Source organism: Phodopus roborovskii, unplaced genomic scaffold (genome assembly GCF_943737965.1).
Source record: "Phodopus roborovskii unplaced genomic scaffold, PHOROB, whole genome shotgun sequence".
NCBI lineage: Eukaryota > Metazoa > Chordata > Mammalia > Rodentia > Cricetidae > Phodopus > Phodopus roborovskii.
The window spans coordinates 2,722,539-2,744,999 of NW_026126629.1; the positions used below are offsets into that span (position 1 = coordinate 2,722,539).

General features: G+C 38.8%; 1 protein-coding gene and 1 long non-coding RNA gene across 2 annotated transcripts in view; one reads left to right on the forward strand and one right to left on the reverse strand.

The window, feature by feature from the left end:
* Positions 1–433: 433 nt before the first annotated feature.
* Positions 434–22,461, reverse strand: part of LOC127238240 (cadherin-related family member 3) — a 92,656-nt gene continuing 70,628 nt past the window's right edge. Inside the window, exons 11-18 of the mRNA XM_051206774.1 lie at positions 19,652–19,750; positions 13,991–14,223; positions 9,266–9,437; positions 6,988–7,229; positions 5,260–5,459; positions 3,796–3,815; positions 2,059–2,126; positions 434–511 (exon numbers count right to left, since the gene is read on the reverse strand). Coding sequence (XP_051062731.1) covers positions 434–511; positions 2,059–2,126; positions 3,796–3,815; positions 5,260–5,459; positions 6,988–7,229; positions 9,266–9,437; positions 13,991–14,223; positions 19,652–19,750 — 1,112 coding nt within the window. The remainder of the gene's footprint in view (positions 512–2,058; positions 2,127–3,795; positions 3,816–5,259; positions 5,460–6,987; positions 7,230–9,265; positions 9,438–13,990; positions 14,224–19,651; positions 19,751–22,461) is intronic.
* On the forward strand, positions 7,540–13,068 carry LOC127238242 (uncharacterized). The gene is made up of 3 exons (XR_007835913.1): positions 7,540–7,598; positions 8,927–8,993; positions 12,868–13,068. It is a non-coding gene; the product is annotated as an uncharacterized LOC127238242 (long non-coding RNA).

Genomic DNA, 22,461 nt, shown 5'->3' on the forward strand with positions numbered 1-22,461 from the left:
TTAATCATATTCCTGACACACTAAAGTGTAAGTTATAATAAGATGGTTATTATCCTAAGCTAGTAACCTTTGGGGCTATTTGGCACTCATCAATATATAATCAGGAATAAAATTCTATTTATTTACCTTAAAGAAGAATCAATTAAACATGTTACCTATATTTAAAGATGAATATCTTGTATAGAATAAGGTAGGTGTCTAGTTCCTTTTGGCTCATGGATTTTTAAATTCCTGGCCTATCTCCAGGTGGTAATAATTTGATGGGAATGAATAAGGGTGATGGCCCACAAGCATTAAATGTCATTGATGATCCAACTGAATTTTTGATCTGATCCCTTCCTAGCCCTAAACTTTCTCTGCCATGGTTATTTTGCAAAGCATAAAGAATAAGCAACCCATTTATATTGTTGAGTTCTAAATTCACAAGCTGTATTTAATTCAAAAAATACAAATGCATCATACCTGGATCAATGGCTTCTCCATCAAACACAGTCTCATATATAGTGGTTTCCTTTAAAAAACAAAAATCATGTTCACATTAGCAATAAAGCCAATTTGATGAAATTACTTTTGTCATGGGTTGAATACTTTAAGCAAATGACTTGTGATGGTTAGGTTAATTTTCATCAACTTGATACAGCCTCGAGTCACCTGGAAAGAGTCTCAATAGAGGGGTACCTAGATCAGGTTGGACCATGGGCGTGTCTGGGAGGGGTGTCTTAAGTGTGTTATTTTGATGTGGGAAGGCCCATCCTGAAAGTGAATGGCACCATTCCCTGGTTTGGGGCTCTGAACAGTTAAGAGTAGAGGAAATTGGTATTTATGGCTCTCTGCTGCTGACTGTGATGCACCCAGCTGCTTCAAGCTCCTGCCATTGCAGTGATGAATCGGAGTGTGCAAAAGATAAACTCTTTCTTCTGTTAGTTGACTTTTTGTCAGGGTATTTTATTACATCAACAGAACTAAGTCTAGAACACAATTTATTGTAAGTTCCCCCATCTTTCTAATCCGCAGAAGGTTAGCAATTTAGGGACTAAAACTTCCTGTCAGTCTTACCTCCTCTCAACAACATGCCCCACAATGGTTTGCCTGCCATGACCTCTGTTAACTCAGACAATTCTCTTCCAGGAATCTTGTAAGTGGTGTGTTATAGATCACATTGTACCCTTCCTTCTAAATCTGTATGTCAGCTTCCTGACTTTCCAGCACCTCAGAATTCTACTACATTAGGAAATACTTTACAGAGCTAGTGAAGTAATTGGATATTAGCCCAATATGATCAATATATCAAGATCAAGTGAGGTCAGAGTCAACAGACTATCCTCAGGGCCTAACAGGCTCAGCAGAAACATGAGCACCTCACCTTTACAACTCTGATTAAAGAATCTCTGTTGTTTAAGCCAAGATTTGTCATGTTCTGTTGTGGAAACACCGAAAAACTATTTCAGAAGATTAGGTGGCATCAGCCTCCATATGGAAAAGGGGGAGAGTGGAACATTGAGAGACAGCCAGCCTGTGAAACAAGGCCATGGCCAGCCAGGACTCTGGTAGGAATGTACAGAGTGCATAGGAGGCAAAGAAATGAAACTAAGGTGCCCTTTATTGTTCTAGGCTCTTTATGGATCCAAGATCCAGCCCTCCCTGGTGATTTATGGGGATTATTCAGAGACTATGGCCTGGTTAGTTTGAACTGGTTTTCCTTCTCTGAGTGTAGATTTACCATCTTCTACAGACTTTAAGGTTCAGAAACTTGACTGGGTCTATCACATGTATAATAATTTCAAATATAGTCTTAAGTTTTAAGTAGTGTTAAATAATTCCAGATTTACATTTGCCTACACTCACTTTTGCTACATACATGTATATTTTAATTAAAGTTTTCTTTACTACGTTCCTAAAGTTTAATCTGAAATCAAAGCTTTGTAACACACACTAATTCAACAAAAATGCTTAACTAAAATGATGTTATTTCTTTCCTATGAAGTTTGAGTAGATTTTACTATATGCTTTGAAGGAAAAACTTCAATATGCAACAAATATGAACAAAAATTTACTTACTGTTAATGCATCCAGCTTTTTATTTCTGCTTTCTGTGATAATATTTTTTTCTTTTTGACTTCTATCACCTGTTTAAAAAACACATCAAAGTAGTGAATAAATAAATGGGAAGTATGTAGTGGGTGGTGTTTTTAAATGACATAATTTGAGCTGGCAAGATGACTGAGGTACTTGATAAGAAGCATGACAGCTTGAGGGTGGTGCCCAGAGATAAGAGGAGGGAACCCAGCTTCCACCAGCTGTACTGCAACCTCCCACAGAATTAAAATAAAAGTGTGGTCACCTCAGCAATACACACACCAACCCTGAAGTGAATAGCATGAACCTCCCACAAGAATGACAAGTAAATTTGTAATACAGTCTATATTTTTAAAATAACACTAAGGATGTTTTAAAGCTATATAAAAACCTACTCTTTGTAAAGTTCATTTATATACATACATATTCATATAAAATAACTTAATTGGAATTAACACTGATTACCAAATAAAAAGCCAAGAACCACCAGGTGGTTGTACAAACTTTTAATCCTACCACTCTGAGAAGCCCTGTCTTGAAAACCAAAAAGAAAACAGAAAAAAAAAAAAAAAAAAGAAAAAGCCCAACAACAAATGTGGAATACTTCTCTTCAAGTTGTTAGTTGGGGTATCCTGGAGCTCTCTCCCAAAATATGAGCTCATTACCATTGGTTGCCTACTGAAACTTGATGGTTATACTCATTGCTAAAGATACCACACACATTGATCATAGGACACAGGTTGTTATTGAGTAGGAAGCTTCCTCCCTGCTATCTAGCTTCCACAGTAGCCCAAAGTGTTCTGTGAGCTCCTGGGGATAAGAAGCTGTCACTAGCACTCCCATCTGTGAGTGCTGTGAGTCACAGCACTCTCTGTGAGCTACGACAGCCACCAGCTTGGCAAGGTACATCCCTGAGTGCAATAGCCATACAAACACTATGGGATACACAATTGGTTTCTGATGAATCCTAGGCTGACTCCACAAAATGAAAAGATTGCCTGGCACTGCAAATCTAGCCAAGAACAAATGGTTGGGAGTGTACACGTCCCTGAAGAGAACCTACTACTGTTGTTCTGCCAAATTGGTCTAAATTCATTTCTCTATATCAATAGATTACTTCAGTGAATAACATAGAAAAATACAACCAGTCAAAGTTGAGGAAATCAGTGCCATTGGAGTGCTCTGCCACAAATGGAACATCTCTATCACACACTCATCCCAAGGTTCAGGGGCCATCATGGAAGGACAGACAAGAGATTATAAGAGCTAGAGGTTATGGAGGACCTGAGCAAAACAGTGTCTTCTGGGCATGATGGGACTCACAGTACCTGTGGTTGCCTGCACAAGACCTGCACTAGAACAAGCTCAGTATTCAAGCATGGAATAAGGAGGGAACTCACAAGCCCCCACCTCTAACTGAAAAGCCAGTGACATTTGATGGCTTCTGGCAGAGTGTAGCCATGTGTGTTGTTGTTGCTTTCTTTTTTAAGAGTTGTTGTTCCTGGTGGGCCAGCCATTCTTGGAGGACATAAAGTTGTGAGAAGAAGTAGTCAGGTAGGAAGGTGAATCTAAGATATTTTATGAAGAAGAATGAAGGTGACTATGATCAAAATACCATTTCATGAAATTGTCAAAAAGTCAAGAAAGTGCTGTAGTAAAATAAATTTATGCAATTTTAAAATCACATAATTCAAGCATAATCAGCAAATCATATCTTACCTACAACATATTTCACTCCTCTGTTAAAAAAAAAGAAAGAAAATTTGATAAAATACCAGTTAAATTATGACAATATATGCTGAAAATAATTTTATTCAATAGTTAACATGTGACTATTATAACAACTAGTTTTTAAGAAAGAAGCATTAATATGGTTTTCATTAGCTGTTTCCATCTGCATTACTGCACTACTAAAAAAAATAAACATCCTATGTGATTAACCAAAATACAACTACAACTCTAAAGTGTGTGTGTTACCCTGCATGGAAGTATAACAGTGTGTGTGTGTGTGTGTGTGTGTGTGTGTGTGTGTGTGTGTGTTACTAAGATTGATCCAGAGACTTGTACGTGCCAGTTAAACACTCAGCCAGTAACTTTCATCCCCATTTTCCCTTTCCTTTTTATTTTTGATATAAATGGTCTAACTCATGCTGATTTGAATCTGAAATCCTCCTGCCTCAGTCCTCCAAGGACCTGGGATTATAGGACTGTGCTCCTAGACCTGGCTCTAACTCTTTTTTTTTTTTTTTTTCCTACCCTGAAGAACTGTATACATAAAATACAACAAAAGCAAATGTGTTTTCTATCCATTTCTTTGACGATGATGAGATTTGAAACCAATCATCCCTTCAAACCCATATTCCATATTTCCCTCCTTGCTCTGTTTCAAATTCATGGTCTCTTTTTTGTTAATTGTGTTTTGTGTGTGTGTGTGTGTGTGTGTGTGTGTGTGAGTGAGTGAGTGTGTGTGGTGTTATACAGCCTGCTGAGTATGCAAAATGATAGTTGTATGCATGTATTTTAAGGGCTAACCATTTGGTATTTTTGGTGTTGGATAACCAATCAGTGTGCTCTTCTGGGGGAAATATTTTTCCTGCTCTTGGCCTTCCTCAGTTGGCTGTAGTTCTTTGCATAGGGCTGAGGCCTCCTGAACTTCTGTATCACTGCCATCCACATTAGCATGTCTTTGTTTATCTCAGGAACCCACACTTTAGTAAGCCAGTGTAATAACTAACTAATCTAAATATTTGACCTTATGCCCATAAATAAGTGAAGTCCTCACCATTTATCAAGGAAATAGCTCTCTGCTACATAAAAAGACCATTAAGAAAACCACAACCAATCAAAATGCAGAATAGTGAACTCCATTTCCAACTGATACTTCTACAATGCAGCTCCTGCACTTGACATTCATTGTGGAAGAGGGAGTGAAAAGAACTTGGGATCAGGGAATTTACTGGGAGACTGTGTCTCCTAGGAACATTGCCATTTACTAAAGAAAGCCTCCCAACTAGTTCAGGGATAGAGTGGGTTTGGACTATGGTAAAAGAGATCACTGAGTTTTGTATCCCTAGAATTTTGTCTCTCTTAAGCACACTTAGGCAGAATCACTGACAGCTATTATTACCAAACTTTAATTAATTTTAATTCTTTATATCAAAAGCTTAGAAAAAAATCACATACTTGGGTTTCAATTTGGAATCTTCCTTGGCCATTTTCAGAGAGCACTTTTTAATGTTTCCGTATCTCCAAAGCAGAAAACACATCCAGAAAACCAATCCAACAAAGAAAACAGCCATCAGAGTGAAGATGAAAGGAACATACCAGTCACTGTTTTTGTATGTGTTGATAGCTGTGTACACAATGGTCAGACCTTTCCCTTGCTGGAAAATTATTTCAAAGCAAACAGAGTGTTAGTCCCTGTTTTCAAGGCACATTTGTTTACACAGTGCAACATCAGTATAGAGCCACCATCATAGTAGCCAGTGGGATTTGGACTCACACATATTTGTAAGTACCCAGGAACAATGAGAATGATGATGACACAAAAAAGCCACCAAATTAAGAATATAGAGAGTAGAGTTGCACGAAATGGCCACTCCATGATCCACCTCAGTCCTTTGATCTATAAACCTCAGAGGTTAAGCTAGATGATAAAGATGGGGGTTTCTGTCTTGCTAGGTCCCATGGCCCTTCAGCCCCAAATAAGTACACAGAGACATATTAATTATTAAACTAATAGCCAAGGACTAGGGCTTCATACTGACTAGCTCTGTCTTAATTATTAACCCATTTCTATTAATCTAAATATGTTCACACGGTCTTATCTTACTAGAGAAGGGTCCAGACCTGTTAACTCCTTTCTCTGCTACATGGTGTCTCCTCTTTGCCTTCCTCTTCCGAGCCTTCTCCTGGTTTGGTAGCCCTGCCTATGCTTCCTGTTTGGCTATTGGCCAAACAGTGTATTATTCATCAACCAATAAGGGAAACATACATACAGAAAGACATCCCTCCTCAAGATGATATCTGAGGTCCTTTTTGGCTGTATGTCCCTGCTCTCTACTCCCTTTAGTATAGCTTGAAGAAATAGTGCATTCCTGAAAATCAAATACTCGAGGAAAAAGTCTTTTTAATTTATATTTTAAAGGCCACAAAATAATAAAATATACCCTAAAGTCTTCTGAGCAGGAACCTTCATTCTTGAGTGGCTGATAAGCCATTATATAATTCAGCAGATGCTTCCCATTTCTGCTTTATAAATGACAAAATATTAAAAGATCTGCTAAATGTTGTAGAGTTGAACTGAAAATGAGATAAAATGGTGGCTATAAGGCATGCAGTGTGATGCCTGGCACATCACAGATGTCCGTTATTGTGATAGCATAGATTTGTGTTGTTGTCATTGTTGTTTGTTTGTTTTGTTTTTGTTTTTGAGACAAGGTTACCCTGTGTTACTTTGTAGACCAGGCTGGCCTCAAACTCACAGAAATCCACCTGCCTCTGCCTCCCAAGTGCTGAGATTAAAGGTGTGTGCCACCACCACCTGGCGATAGCATTGTCTTTTAAAGTGGCCATCTGTAGAGGTGTTTAATGAATCCAATGAATAGTACTCCCTTCTATTGAGCAAGACCTTCATATTGTTCAGCCAGTAGTTTGGGGGACCTCAATAGGCAGTTTAGTGGTCCTCTACATATGAACATGTAATTTTCACTAATCCCTGTGCACACAGTTTTTATTCACAGATGAATAGTGTCTAAAAGAGAGCCCAGTGTTTGGGTTAGTGCAAAAGTCTAAAGGCATATAAAGGACAGTGATGGCCTGGTCACCCTTTTAGCATTTCTGACTGATACTTGACTTTTCAGTACAATATTTACAACATGGAGATCCAAATTAAATTCTGTAACTCGTTACTTCAGAACTGGTTGGAGGAGGTGGTGTGCTTATTCTTCGCACATAAATGTCTATGACAGCAGTTCCTGTCTTGGGATTGATGGCTTTGCCCAACTTCAAGTTGTCATCAATTACATGCACCACAAGATGGTATTGCTGCTGCAGGTCAGCTCCAGATTCAAAGTTGAAAGGATTCTTCACTATTAACTTTGGAGTATTTGTACCCCGGCTTGGGTCTATTTTGAAATGAAGGTTTTCATTTCCTTTAATAGGAATAATGGGAAAGTTAAAATTATTTTATAATACATCAAATGGTCTCAAGCTACCTTTAAATTATATTAAAACACAGAATGGGTACATAGATTAATAATAAATAGCTTATAATAAAGTTGAAACAGAATAATCAATACGTATAGGGAAATGGTGTTTTACACTAGGCAGTTATGGCAAGCCTGTGGTGAGATATTTACTTTGTCTGCTTCTGTGGCACTGACCACACCCATTGGGGGTGGGGCCATGGGTGGAAGTGATCTGGAGAATTAGGTCTGAGGACTAGCCTGGGACCGCTCTCTTGCTGGCAGGATGCTGAGAGGAGAGCATCCGGTGGAACCCTGGTGTTCATCTGTCTACTTGTAAGTTATTTCTCCCTGAATAAACATCTGTTCTGCCTATTTGTTTATCCTGATCATTATTAAACCATGATATAAACCTGCAATACCAGAACTTGGAAAGGAGAGGCAGGGGGATCAAGAGTTCAAGGCTAAGGGGCTTGGTCTTGCCTCACTGGATATGCCAGACTTTGTTCACTCCCCAAGGAAGGCCTTGCCCTCTCTGAGGAGTGAATGAGGGTGAGAAGAAGAAGGGTAGGGGTGGGAAAAGGGGAGGGAGGGGCAAGTGGAGTTGGTATGAAAAATGAAAAAATTAAAAAAAATAATTTATTCATACGCTCCAATAAATCATTATTACAAGTAAAATCAAATAAATGGTATAGTTGATGCCTATAAAAGAGTTAAAGGTCATCCTTGGCTACATAGAAAGTTCAAGACTAACCTGGTCTACAAAAGACCCTGTTCTTCACCCCCACAAAAAAAAAAAAAAAAGGAAGGAAGGAAGGAAGGAAGGAAGCAAGGAAGCAAGGAAGCAAGGAAGAAAGGAAAGGTTAAGGTCATGATTCTAACCCCCACATGTGGCCGGCAAATCTCATGCTACTTTCTGATTATTCTGCCTATTTGTTCCTCTTCCTTTATTTGATTGTCATATTCAACTTTGTCTACACCAGTGGTTCTCAACTTGTGGGTCATGACCCTTTTTGGGTCAGATGACACTTTCACAGGTGTCACCTAAAGCCATTGAAACACACATATTTACATTATGATTTGTAACAGTAGCAAAATTACAGTTATGAAGTAACAATGAAAATAATTTTATGGTTAGGATCACCACAACATGAGGAACTGTATTAAAGCATTACAGCATTAAGGAGGTTGAGAAACACTGATCTAGACTAATATCTAATAAGCCAGTCAGATCACAGTACCAATTATGTCCTCAAGAAGTTATATCCTCTCCAGGGTCTAGAAGACACTAGTATAAAATGATGAAACTAGCAATGGGCATAAATATCAAACTAGTCTTCATAATTAAATAATATGTCCATACTGGCATCTTTTCAGATGTGCAGCAACAGGTCTGAGACACATGAAAAAGTCTTATTGTGTCAGAGCCAGGATGAATGTCAAGACAGCGTTCCCTGCCTAGACTTTCTCTTGGTTTATGATTTTATGTGCTGACAGTACCAAGCTAAATTAATAGAGTGCCATGAATACATTCCACATCTGTCTTAGCTGGTCTGTACAACAATTTCTAAGAATAGTGCCTGATACTTGGCTGGTCTCAAATAAAGGAAGATCTCCTATAGATGACAATTTGGTGACTATAAGGTTTTTGTGAATCTCCACAGATCCAGCAACAATAGAGGCAAAATCATCTAGCCTTGTGAATTTGTAACAACACCATCAGATGGAAAGGTGAGTTCTGTTTTCAGGTAGCTCCATGGATAACAAACTTAATTCCTTATACTAAAGCTGATAACATTTCTCCAAGTCCAGAAGTCACAGGAGTAATTAAGTCACATCTGTAGACAGGAAGGAGTGTCTTAAGGAAACACAATACTACAGCTATGAAATAGTGTAACCTTTATAAACAGTCACTTCTAGTGTTACATATCATATCTGATATTGTTTAGCTAGTGTCAAATTGACATATATTTGTGATTAAAAGAAACAATTAAAATATCCACCAGAAGCTATTTCAAAGCGCATTTCAAAATCCTGTGAATCTCTGTCGTGACAGTTTAATTTGAGGCCATTGACATTTGTCCCAACAACAACATCATCAGAAATGACTGCCTTATATAGATAGGGAATGCAGACTGGTGCCTCATCATTCTCATCTTCAATGTCAACAGTGACCTGTCAATGACGAAGAGAAAAGAAAAATCACATGCACATCGTGAGACTATTTATAAACAAAATCAGAAAGGAGCATCTGGATAGAACCAGATCATCTAGAATTATTAAGTAAAAAGCCTAAGTTGTTCTGAGTTTGCAGACATGTTCTTGAGATGTGGATCCTGGCTATCAATCACTAGTAAGTGGTTTGTTATTTTTGGGTTGGTTGTGACAGTCTAGATCTCTTTAGGAAAAATGTGGGGTCCATCAGATAAACTATGGACAGCACAGTTATGCAAGTTGTAACAAGGGCAGTGCTGAAGAAAGCTGTCTCTGAAGCTGAAGCTCCCTGGCTCTCTGAACTGTCCATGTTCAGTGGGCAACACACCCAGGAGGCACACTCTAACTTAATTAAGGACCTCTTCTGTACTGTTTCCTCAAGCACATTGTATATCTGCATTAATTAGGACTATTATCAACCTTTTCCTAATTGCATTACCATAAACCAGGAAGCTGTGATTTACATGGGGAAAGATCGAAATATCAAGGATTTGAAAATGTCAGTGATCAAATGCCAGTCAGCCTGGAAAGGCTATCTGCCCACCTCTCCAATGACTAATAGTTTCCCCAGTAACATTAGCAGGAGAATCCCTGGTGTGTCTACATCTGCAAGAATTATCTTTTGATAATTGTTTGATGGAATGTTTTAGGAACATCGTTAAGTTCTTGGAGGAAATCCCACATTTCTGTTGTTACTTCTCTGTAGGTTGAACACAGCTAAATGTTGTATTGAATATGTGAGATTTTTAAAAATTACAGTTAAATTGTGTGTGTGTATGCATGTGTGTATGCATACTACAGCACTATGTATGTATGATGTTAGAGGTCAGCTTTCAGGAGTTGGTTCTCTCCTTCCACCATGTGGGTCCAGGGTATAAAAGCAGATTGTCAAACTTGGTGGCAAGTGGCTTTACCTGCTGAGCCACCTAACTGGCTTGAAATATTTTTTATTTAATCTTAATTTAATTATTTTTAGGTTTTTTGAGAATTTTATACATGTCTAGTATATTTATAATTCCCTCCTTTCCCTTTACCCCTCTGTCTACCCATGCCCATTCCTTTTCAAGTTCATGACCGCTTTTATAACTATTATTGTTATATACATATGTATATATGTAAGTATATATGCATTATACAACCTTTTGAGCCCCTTAGTGTTGCTCTTACAAAAAAGTGTTTAGGGTTGACTACTTGGTCAGGAGTAAAGTGAATTTTTCTGCTTTCAGCAGATTTTTGGCTGCCTGTAACTCTTCATCTAGGGTTAGGGCCTAGTGAAATTTTCCCCATTCACACTGGCATGTCAACAGGTGTGTCATTATGAAGGTTTTGTTTAGGTGGCCATAGTGTTGAGATTTCATGGGTACAACTTCCATGCCATGTCTATGAGACAACATCTAGCAGTAGGTGTCCTGTTCTCTGGCTCTTAGAATATTTTCACCCCCTCTTCTGTGAAACTCCCTGGGCTTTAGGTGTAAGGGTTTCACTGTAGATATACCAAATGGAGCTCGATACACCATAGTCACTAATTCGCTGAACTTTGACTAACTATAGATCTCTGTGGTAGCCTCCACCTGCTGCAAAGAGGAGCCTCCCCAATGAAAGATGAGAGCCATGCCTATCTATGGATGTAAGGATAAGTATTTAGAAAGTAGTTAGAAATTATATTGGGTTGAGAAAATAGCAGTTCCTCTTCTAGGGTCTATACTCCAACCATGGTACTTAAGGCCCACTTTGTAAGAGGGAATCCATGCCCGTTAAAAAGAAATGCACGGTATTTTCAACCTTAAGTAAACAGATTAAGGTGATGTCTGTGATGTAATGCAAATGGACTTTGACTTGAACTAGAAATCTTCGTTAAAACCCTAAGCTTGGCACTCATTAGGTCTTTCATTTGGTACAACTTACATTGCTCTCCTCTCCCTTTCTATGGCCATTAGGAGGGTAAATGTAGCCATTTGCTGACTATTGCTAGGACAGAATGCTTACTATGTGCCAAGCATCCGACCTACACACTGACACTAGGTCATGAACCAAACCGAGTCTCTGAATCACTACAGTTCCTATTCTACAGGAAACCTAACAATAATCTGTATATGGATTAATAATATATTTAGCAATGCCATATAGTAATTGATGCTATGCAACTTAGAAACCAGAAAGAGCTAAAAGGAACCACCTTAAGAGTTTTCCAAGATAGCCTTTCTCTTTTCATTCTTCTTGTTCCTATATTTGAATAATGTCCCTATGCAAGTACATATTGTCAAAAACATGTGTGGTGTTTGGTGTGATTCTGGCCGGCATAAACAATCTTGTCATAGGTTGGATATAGAATGTTTCCAAAACAGTGTTTGAAAACTCGGTCCCCAGCAGCAGATGGCAATATTTTTGTAAAGCTGTGTGGCACCTTTAGGAGGTAAAGCATCACTAGAGGAAGTGTGTCATTGGAGGCAAACCTTGAAGATTTAGGGTCTATCCTCACTCCCTGTTGTCTCTCTGCTTCCTACTGCAGCTGCAGTGTAACTAGCTGCCTACTGCTCCTGTTGCCATGCCTTCCTTGCTTTGCTGAACTGTATCCCTTCTTAACTGAGAAGCCCCCCCCACACACACACACACTTAAGTTGCTTCCTGTGTCTAGTCACAGCCACAGAACAGTAACTGGTACAGATTCTCTGCTATGTCTCTCACTTTTCTCGTATAGCACCCAACCCCCTGTCTGTGCTGCTGTCTTTAGAATTAATTTGTACCTCCTTCTTGGATCATTTACCCACTAGTATTCACCTACAATATTAGACTGATATTGCGAGTCCTAGAGGATAAACATTATTTTTGATGTATTGGAGAAACAAAGAAAATTGATGATTGGATTGAGTTAGAACAGAGCTGAATGTAGCCAGGCCCAGATCATTCAAGCACCTTGAGAATGGTGCTGGAGCCTAGTCCACTGTGATATGATGTAGATGAAGAGGTCATAGGACAGGCAATGAACCTTTTCCAGGAGTCATTCCATCAGACTTCAGGGCCACAAGCAGAAGCATGATTCTAGAAAGTAGCCTGCTTTATCTTACCAAGTACAGGAAAGGGGGCACAGCCAGGATGTTAGCAGTGGATGGGTGACAAGTAAAGAAGATAGATTGCCTGAAGGAGTAAAGAGAGGATATGGGGCACGTGACAGGAAATAAGTGTCCAGACTTTATCCTGTGTCTTTGAGTTAAGTAACCACAAATAGTTTCTATCACAGCTAAGCCTTATAACTAAAATGCTTCCTTGGGTTTAAAAACAAATATTGTGTTCAAACTACCTTGTGGTGTGGAATTTAGAATGAATTATATAATTAGAGGTTATCATGCACAACACTTGACTTTTATTTGGTTCTTAATAAAAATTATACTAGGTTGGTGGTGGTGATGATGATGAAGATAGACCTCTCAATCCTGGACACTGAAGACCTATCTCCTTTTCCATGCTGGGAAGTCAAACTCATTGGCATGAACATTTTGGCACTTGATATATCAAGCTCCCCAAAAGGCATTTGTGACAAGGTCTTACATTTTTGTAACCCAATATTATGTACATAAACATTTAATAAATGTTCCTTAAGACAAAGAAAGAGTGAGCAAGTTCTTCTTTATCTTCCAGCAAAACATAAATTCTTTTTATAAGAAGTTACTTTTTGTTTTCATCTATAAAACATGAATGATAATTGAAGTTATACTGTGTATACTATGTGAAGCATTTGTAAGTGTCAATAAGAAAACTGGCCAAGGTACCTCATTTTTAAAATCACTCTCGTGACATCCTAAGACTGCGAACCCTCATAATTCCAGCCTCGAGGCTGCACCTTCAGCCATCTGGAAGTCATTCTAATCATTGGTGTGAATAGGTCTCAAGTTTTCCTCACAGTGACATGCTCACTCAAAAAAAAAAAAATGTGTGCAATAACAAAACTCTAGCTTCATTAATAACATGTGCCATATAATAAAAACATCATATATTCTTGATGTTTTTCAAGAGTCTTTCAACCTTGCTAAAATAATTTAGGCACACACACATTCCTTCATGTCAATGCTAAAAGGATGCACATAGAATTGTAAGTATTGACTTGAGGTGGAAGGCAGTCTGGATTTAATGCTAGCCTGTGGGTCTTCTATTAACCCTGGGTTCATTTCCTAAACTCTATGCCTCAGGTTCCTCATCTGGATGGTGAAAGTGAGTAAAATACTGCCTAATTCACATGTTAAATATCAACCTCCTCGCATCTTTGTTGTTCAAAAAGATTCCTATTACACTTTTGAGAACACATTCACACCAGAGAGAGAAATTAGCCAGGTCTTCCTTTCCCATCCAGACTTCCAAAGCTAAGTCATGCAAAAGTTATAGAACATTTGAGAAGTAGGAGAAATTCACAAGCTTCTCGATTTCCTACCACTCATATGACCTGAACATCCCAATGTGACAAATTAGTACTTAATAGGTTTCTCAATCATATATACACAAAGCAACATCTTTCTACTTACTGTGGCCACTGCAGTCCGTGGGTGAGCTCTGTCACAATCCACAGCTTGCACTGTGAGGTTATATTGCCTCATCGACTCATAATCTGGCTGACTGGTGAGTTCAATCACTCCAGAGAAAGGGTGAATCCAGAATCTCTGTACAGCCTGGATGTCTCCATTGGTGATCTTGTATGTCAGACAATTTGGTGGGTGGTCCTCATCAATGGCAGCCACTTGTCCAACTTTGTAGAAGGCTGTCAATGTTTTACAACCATGTTTATTTTTCTCGTGTGCATACATTACTGTAAAGGTTTACCATGTCTACAATTTTTCAAATGATAACCTGGATTTTCCCAAGTGATAACCTAAACCCTTTTGGGTAATAATAACTGTTTAAAGATTAACACTCCACATGATGGTGCATAAATTTACAGAGAATCTTTAGCCACTTTAGATCACTGGTTTCACTCAAATGAAACAATTTAAAATAACTTTGTAAGACTAATAATTAGCTTCATCTTAGCATTATGCTGACATTACTGGCAAATAATGTTCAGAAGCCAGACTCTGAAACCAGAATATCTAGTTTACAGACCTCAGCCTCTAACTTACCAATATAAATGGTGGAAAACAGTATAGGACCCCATGGTTTTGTTTTTTTTTTTCTTTCTTTGCAAACTAAGCGCAATACCAATATGTACCATACAGAGTTGTGAAGGTCGGGTGAATTAAATGAATGAAGCACTAATGGTAATAGTCAAGTAAGAATTATTTATTTGCACAGTTCTCTCTCATTGAATCTTCCCAACAGCCTTATGGCTGTAGTACTACTATCTCCATTCTACAGATAAGGAATTGAGGCCCTCTGATGTTAACTCTCTCAAAGCCATAGAAATAGTCATGATAGAGTCAGGCTCAGGTCTGTGTCTACTTATTCTACAGCCAGATTTATAATAGTGTCACAATTCTTCCAGTTAATAGTATTCACATTCAATCTTTCAGAAGAATGATAATGACAGTACCTTGGTTAAACTCATAATAATGTCAAAATTCTTTGCCCTTCCTGCATTCACATTACTAGCCATGCAGGCAACCCTACTACTCTGGCTTGTGACTTTGATTTGGTGGATGAGATATTCACGAACCTGGTGCAGGCAACAGTATAAGAAGCATTTGAGAGATTAGATTGCCTTTCTCTTGGCATATGCCACCCCGTACCCTGCCCTCACTCCTGACTCTTAGAATGTTCTATGAAAGTGACTCTAATTGTGGCTATACCTCTTTCTTCACTCTGAGAACATACTCGGTTTAGCCTAAGATGAAAGAACAAGAGAGGCCAAAGTACTCCAGTCATCCCAACCAAACCCCAGCAGAGCACTGAAAACCAGCTGTTCTCACAAGTTTGTGCAAGACCAGAGACAGTTCGGTTCTTGGATGTGTGAGCTGGAAAAAAAAAATGTTTATTGCTGTGTTACTCTAACTTTTATGGAGTTCATTACATAGCATACTTATGGCAATAAATTACAGTTACGATATGTCTCTTCGGTCATTTTATATTTAAATCAAAAGCCCTGTTGCGTGATTATCCAGCTCACCAACAGGTACATGGATGTTTCTACTGAGTAGTGATAAAAAAGGCAGTGTTTCATGTGCCATCCCATCAATGTCAACCTCAAAGGGTATTTCCTTATCTGGAATCCTCCTTTAATCAAGATTCTTCTCTTGTAATGAATTATTAAGTAGGCTGTGAACACAGCTTATGACTTTAACAACTGAAGAAGCACATTCATGGCAGAGATTTCTTATATGGCAGTTCCAAAAGGGAAAGTTTCTGTTGCGATTGCTTGAGTGAGAGCATCATTATTAAGCAAAAGGTATTGCAATGGATATGTGGCCATGAGAAGAGACAACCAGTAAAGCTGGTCTCTCTGTCGTACAGACATGGGAAATGATGGGATCGTTTCCACATTTAACACCTGGCTAAGTACAGTGGGAAGTCTATTATTCTGAAGGTGTAAAATTAACCTTTCAATAAGTCTAAATGTTATCTTGAGAACCTTTAGCTGAATTTTAAATGGAGTAATTATGGAGCTCTGAATACTGCCAAACCTCATCAAAATTTACTGGAAACAAAATGCGTTTTCCCTTGTGACCTACAACCCAGCTGATTCAATTTCCATGTTTCTTCTAAATCACTACTGATAAAGGAGTCCTTTGCCCACATCTACTTCCCATCCATCACATATCATATGTGTGTGTGTGTGTGTGTGTGTGTGTGAGTGTGTGTGAGTGTGTGCACACGTGTGCGCTTTACAAGACAAGGTTTCTCTGTGTTAACAGTCCTAGTTGTCCTGGAACTTGCTTTGTAGACCAGGCTGGGCTCGAACGCACAGAGATCTACCTGCCTCTGCCTCCCAAGTACTGGGATCAACACTTTTTACTTTAAATATTACAGATCTCCATAATTAGAATTTTCATGTTAACTAATAGACATAATAAAGTCCTCTGTGCTAACCAACTCAGCATTGAGAAAACTTTATTAATGTAGGTTTTTGTTTTGTTTTGCTTTGCTTTGCTTTGTTTTGTCTTGTGCTGCCCTGAAACTTACTGTGGAAACCAGGCTGACCACAAACTGTCTCTGCCTCCCAAGTGCTTGGACTACAGGCAAGTCCAACCTTGCCCAGCTCCATAAGGTTGTGTTTAAATATCCTTAAAGTCTATAGACCTAACATTAGCTATTCTGAAGGGAATTTGTGATCAGAGTAGTTTGACATTTTCAATTTCCTCCTAAGGATAGTCTGAACTGTGTAGGTTTTTCTCTCTTCTGTAAATATCTCAATGTGTACAAATGTATATATGTATGTATGTATTATGGAACAACAATTAATAAAAAAGCAGACCACATATTTGAAAGAAAGCAAGTAGAAATATAGACAAGGGTTTGGAGTAAAGAAAGGGAAGACAGAAATTATGTAATTATATTATAAAAATAAAAAAAATAATTCAAGATGATTATGAAACAAAACAAGTAAACTAACAAAAATCCCAACACTCCAATTCCATTCAGCTTGCATGCATTAATAAGGAAGACCAGGGGTATTTTTTGTTTGTTTGTTTTCTGAAAAAAAGAAAAAAGAGGAAGGAAGGTGTTCCAGCATACTGAAAACTGCCAGCACTCACTGGGGAGACATTAGCAGTGCAGCTGTCATTGGCAGTGGGAAAAGAATCCAGCTACTAGGCTGGAAAGATGGCTCAGCAGTTGAGAGCACATAGTGCTCTTGTAGAAACCCCAAATTCAGTTGCCAAAACCTGTGGATGATGACTCACATGTGCCTGTAACTCCAGCTGTGGGGGAATCTGGCACCTCTGGCTTCTGTGATCACCTACACTTATGTGCACATACTTCTACACAGACACATAATAATGATTCCTGATATATAACAATTAACATATATGTACTGTGGTCCATATACATGGGATGTCAGCCATAAACACAAGGCTCATCTCAGCTCTATAATTTAATCATTATTATTCTTACTTTACAGGCGAGAACTCAAAAGTACAGGACTTGGACTATAGTTCATTTGCACAAAGCTCTGGAAGCCCTGTGTTTGAATCCCTAACAAACACAAACACAAACACACACACACACAGAGAGAGAGAGAGAGAGAGAGAGAGAGAGAGAGAGAGAGAGAGAGAGAGGAGTTTCCTGTAGAGCATTAATGGAGTAAGCTGAAGAAAAGAAGGCCAACTACTCAGGGACATCAAAACCATGAGATGAGAACTGGGGCTTTGAAGCTATTACTTAGTGTCTCAGGCAACCACAGAGTTTAGAGGCTCCAGTACCCAGAGTACCTGCAAGGGCCCCCATCCTGGCTGGTGTGCCACCAGAAGCAGCCCCTTCCATGAGCCCAGACCCTGTGCTTTTCTCTAAACTTCCAGAGAAGTTTGTTAACACGTGTCTTCAAACACAAAGTGGAGAATGATTTTTCAATCTAAGCAATAGTGTAGGGGTTACCTTAAATGTCCTTTCCCGATAATGAGATTGACAGTTGATGACTACCTTATATGCCATCCTAGAACCTTCATCCAGTAGCTGATGGAAGCAGAAGCAGACACTCATAGCTAAACTGAGCCAAACTTCTGGAATCCAGTTGCAGAGCGGTAGGAGTGATGAGCAAAGGAGTCAAGACCAGGCAGAAAAAAACTCACAGAAACAGCTGACCAGAACAAGGGGGAGCTCATGGACCCAAGTCTGATAGCTGGGAAACCAGCATAGGACTGACCCAGACCCCCTGAATGTGGGTGTTAGTTAGGAGAACTGGGCAGTCTATGGGGCCTCTGGTAGTGGATCAGTATTTATTCCTCAGCCTAGACACATGGGGGAGGGCCTAGGCTCTGCTCCAAATGATATGACAGAGTTTGAAGACCCCCCCATAGAAGGCCTCATCCACCCTAGGGAGCAGAAAGGGAATGGGATAGATGGGGTTGATGTGGGGCAGGGGAGGAGGGGAGGGAGAGGGAACTGTGATCGACATGTAAAACAAGCTTGTTTCTAATTTAAATTAAAAAGATTTTTCAAATCTCAAGAAAACCCTTTTCCCAAGCCAAATATTTTTAGATGTTTCAGAACTTTTCTGTGGCTTGGTCCAATAGACAACATTATAAAGAAGCTAGTGATTTTCTATTCAAGTGCATAAACAGAATGAAGGGGTGGAGTTTTTAAAGAATAATGGCCTGGTTCTTTTACTGGAATACATTGGACAAATGAGAACTTTACCCCTAAATATATCAAGATACCCCTTCTGTTATATAAGCACTGGTGTCTCTGTGCCAAAACAGCATGGATAGTTTATTTTTGATGTTTACATTTTTTGAAGTAAACACTTTTATTTATTAAGAAATTAGCAAAATTTACTACTCCAAACATTATACTATAAAAAATTAGTTCTTACAAATTTTCAATAAAATGAAACCCTCCAAGGTACATAGAGATGCAAGCTACACAGAAATCATTAATTTATTGTAGCAGAGACAGGTGTGAAGCCAGTTTTCTTTGACCTCCATATGTATGGTCATTCTGCTACAACTTGGGGTGCTTAGAAAGCAGTTTGACTTGATTTCAGGGCACAATGAGTTGTGAATGTATTGTTCCTGTCTTCGATGACAGAACAACAACTATTACCATTGCTGTGTTTTTCAAATAGAATGGAACTAACTAGTTTGTCCTAACTCATATCTAATGTACAACTGTGATAAATAGAACCTCAGCCATAACACTGACTTTAGACCTAAAACCTTGACCCCAATTGTTCATGAAATTTGTGTTGCATGGATAATAACCACACAGTTCCTACTTGCTGACACTTAGTCATACTTTGAGGGTAAAAAAAAAAAAAAAAAAAAGGTGAGAAATGAAGTAAAGTCAATAACGTGCATTTGTTCTCCAGAAAAACAAGTCTGAAAACTGACATCAAATGTCAAGGTTGCCTTTGGGACATCATCAGGATGATACTCTGAGAATGTCACCAGAGAAAAGAAATATTTCCAAGACGGTCTGATGTCCACAGTGCTCCTACATCTGCTTGTGTTCTGTAAATGCTTGTGCTCCTGTTCCATTGGTCACTCAGTAGGTGTTTCCTTGTGGATGCGTTAATGTTAAAGAAATGAGACCATTCTTACCTCCCGATGTTTCTGGAACTGAAAATGTGTAGTGTGAGGCTTGAAATTTGGGGCTGAAGTCATTGTCAGGAGCAATCTCCACTAGGATGGTCACAGTCACTGTAAAATTGGACAGGAAATTAATACTTCTTGTTGTTTTATCCTACAAACTGAAGCATGTCTCCAGTTACAGAATTAGCAAACCACTATGAAACGACAGTAGGCATCTCATACCTCCAACTGATTGGATTTCCACACTGTGTGTTCTCAGGGACCAGTGATGGTTTGAATATGAAATGCCCCCGCCCACACCCACGTGTTTAAATACTTGGTTCACAGCTGATTAGATTTTCTTCCATTTGGGAAGGTTGTAGACCATTTAGGAAAAGGATTTTCCTTGGAGGAAGTGGGTCACTGGGGGATGAGCCTTGAGGTGTTACTACCTGGGCCCACCTCCTTCCTATTCACTCTCTACTGCCTGATTGTGGATGCACTGTGACTAGCTGTTTCCCACTCTTGCTGTCACATTTATTGTCCCCTCATGAACATAAACTCACCTGTGGAAAATATCTAATTATGGCATATATTTATAATTATGTAATTATATTTATAACATATATATAAACATGTTAAATTATTCATAATATATTATACATAGTTCTGTATAATAGGACTATTATTTATGTTTTAAAACCTAGAAGGTAAAATGGAAAGAGTCTCATAAAATCCATGTTTAATGCTTGGAATTAAATGAGATTTAACTGCTAGGAGGCTCAGTTTCCTCATCAATCAATCAATCAGTCAATCAACCAATCAATCAAGTCAATGTGTATCTTCTACATCACAGTGTGGATGTAAAGTCAAAAGAGATCATGATGAAGAAATAGTTTCAAATGATAAAATGTTGACAAGAACAGTTATTATGGGCCAACCAGACTGCTCAATAAGTGATGATGCCTGATCACAAACCCAATGACTTGAGTTTAGACCCCAAGATTGAAATGGTGGAAGGAGAGAACCTATGTCAGTAAGTTGTCTTCTGACTTCAACATGTATATTATGGCACATCCTTCCACCCAACACACATAATCAAATAACTAAATGTAGTTTAAAAACATAAAGGGTTTATTGAAATTTGTGCACACCGCATGTAAAAGAAAGAACTCTGGACTTGGGGCTAACAAGCTAAGGTAGCCTATTAGAGAGTTGTTGAAAAGAAATATTTTGATATTAAAGGGCAATCTATAGGGTTTCTGGCAGTGGAACCAGGATGTATCCCTAGTGCACGAACAGATTTCAGGAGCCCATTTTCCATGGAGGGATACTCCCTTAGTCTAGAGACATGGGGGGAGAGTCTAGGCCCTACTCCAAATGACTTGACAGATTTTTATGATCCCTCATGGAAAGCCTAACCCTCTCTGGGAAGTGAATGGTGGATGGGATGGGGGAGCATGGGAGGATGGGAGAGAGGGAGAGGGGACTGGGATTGACATGTAAAATAAGATTGTTTCTAATTTAAATAAAATTTATTATAAAAACGAAGCAACTTGAAATTTTAAAGTAAAATTATAACATAGTATGCACAACACTAAGTAGGACATTGATATTATTGCCCTAGTTTCACAGCAAAGAGACTAAGAGAACAGAATTAAGTTCATGGCCCAGCATAACAAAGGTAAAAATTCAAGGAGTAGATGTCAGAACAAGCCATATTGGCTAATATCATATCTAAGATATTAATGTGCCAAACACCAAGTCCTAAATCAAATAAAAATTAAGGGGCTTGAGGATCCTGCTCTGCTATTATTTATTTGTGCATCTCTCCAAGGAAGAATTCCTCCCCAGACTTGGCAGGCTATGAAATTCTCTCTTAGCAGATTATCTCTAGCATTCATGTACAAAAGAATTCTGGTATATCACATCTCCCAAAACTCTGTGCAATGTAGGTCAAATAGTAAACTTTACCCTACAATCTACATGACCTTTACTTCAGAGACTGTGGGGCCGGCATGCTATTATATTCACATTCAAGGATGTCTACAACCTTCACCACTATCTCAGTTGTATCCATGATCCTTAAGAAACTTGAAGAGTGCTATTTTCCAAAAATGAATGGTTTGCTTTAAACCTGTACATTTCTTTCAATAAACCCACCTATGTGTTGCAAGAGCAGGTGCCATTACAGCTCTGCCATGGTATGATTTCTATTGCATCCATAAAGACTCCAAATTGTGTGAATTAGCTGGTCTATAAAAACAGAGGAACCAAACATGCAATGTTGCAAGCATATTTTATGAGTAATTACTGTGAATATATTGGGCTGTGAAGACCAGAGGGAAGGTGTTACAAAGAAAGATGTTTTAGCTCTTTCCTGTTCAAGAAAGGTTCAAATCTGGTGAGATGGGAAAGCTATTTAGCTTTGAGGAAAAGAAAAAGCAGACATCCTAAAAGGTCACTTTGGGCTCTATGATAGACTTCTTCATGATGCTCTACCAATAATATCAAAGACAACTCAGAAATACTTCTGGGTAATATGTCATGCCTTGGTTCCTGTCCCCAACATAGCACTTCTCCAGGTAGCTGTATAAGTCTACTAGTCACCATCAAAACTAAGTCTGTGTATTAATAACATTTCTGATCAGAGGATAAAGGTACTGGAAAGTAGAAACTTAGTGGAGAAAGGATTTTGACTCTTGGTGAAAGCTTGGAAGGTGTGGCAGGAGGAAGTGGCAGATGCTCGTGTTTGTGCAGATCAGAAAACAGAAAGACAGCAGGAAGCAGGATCAAGACAGGGATCCCATGACCCACCCCAGTGACGCACTTCCTCCAGC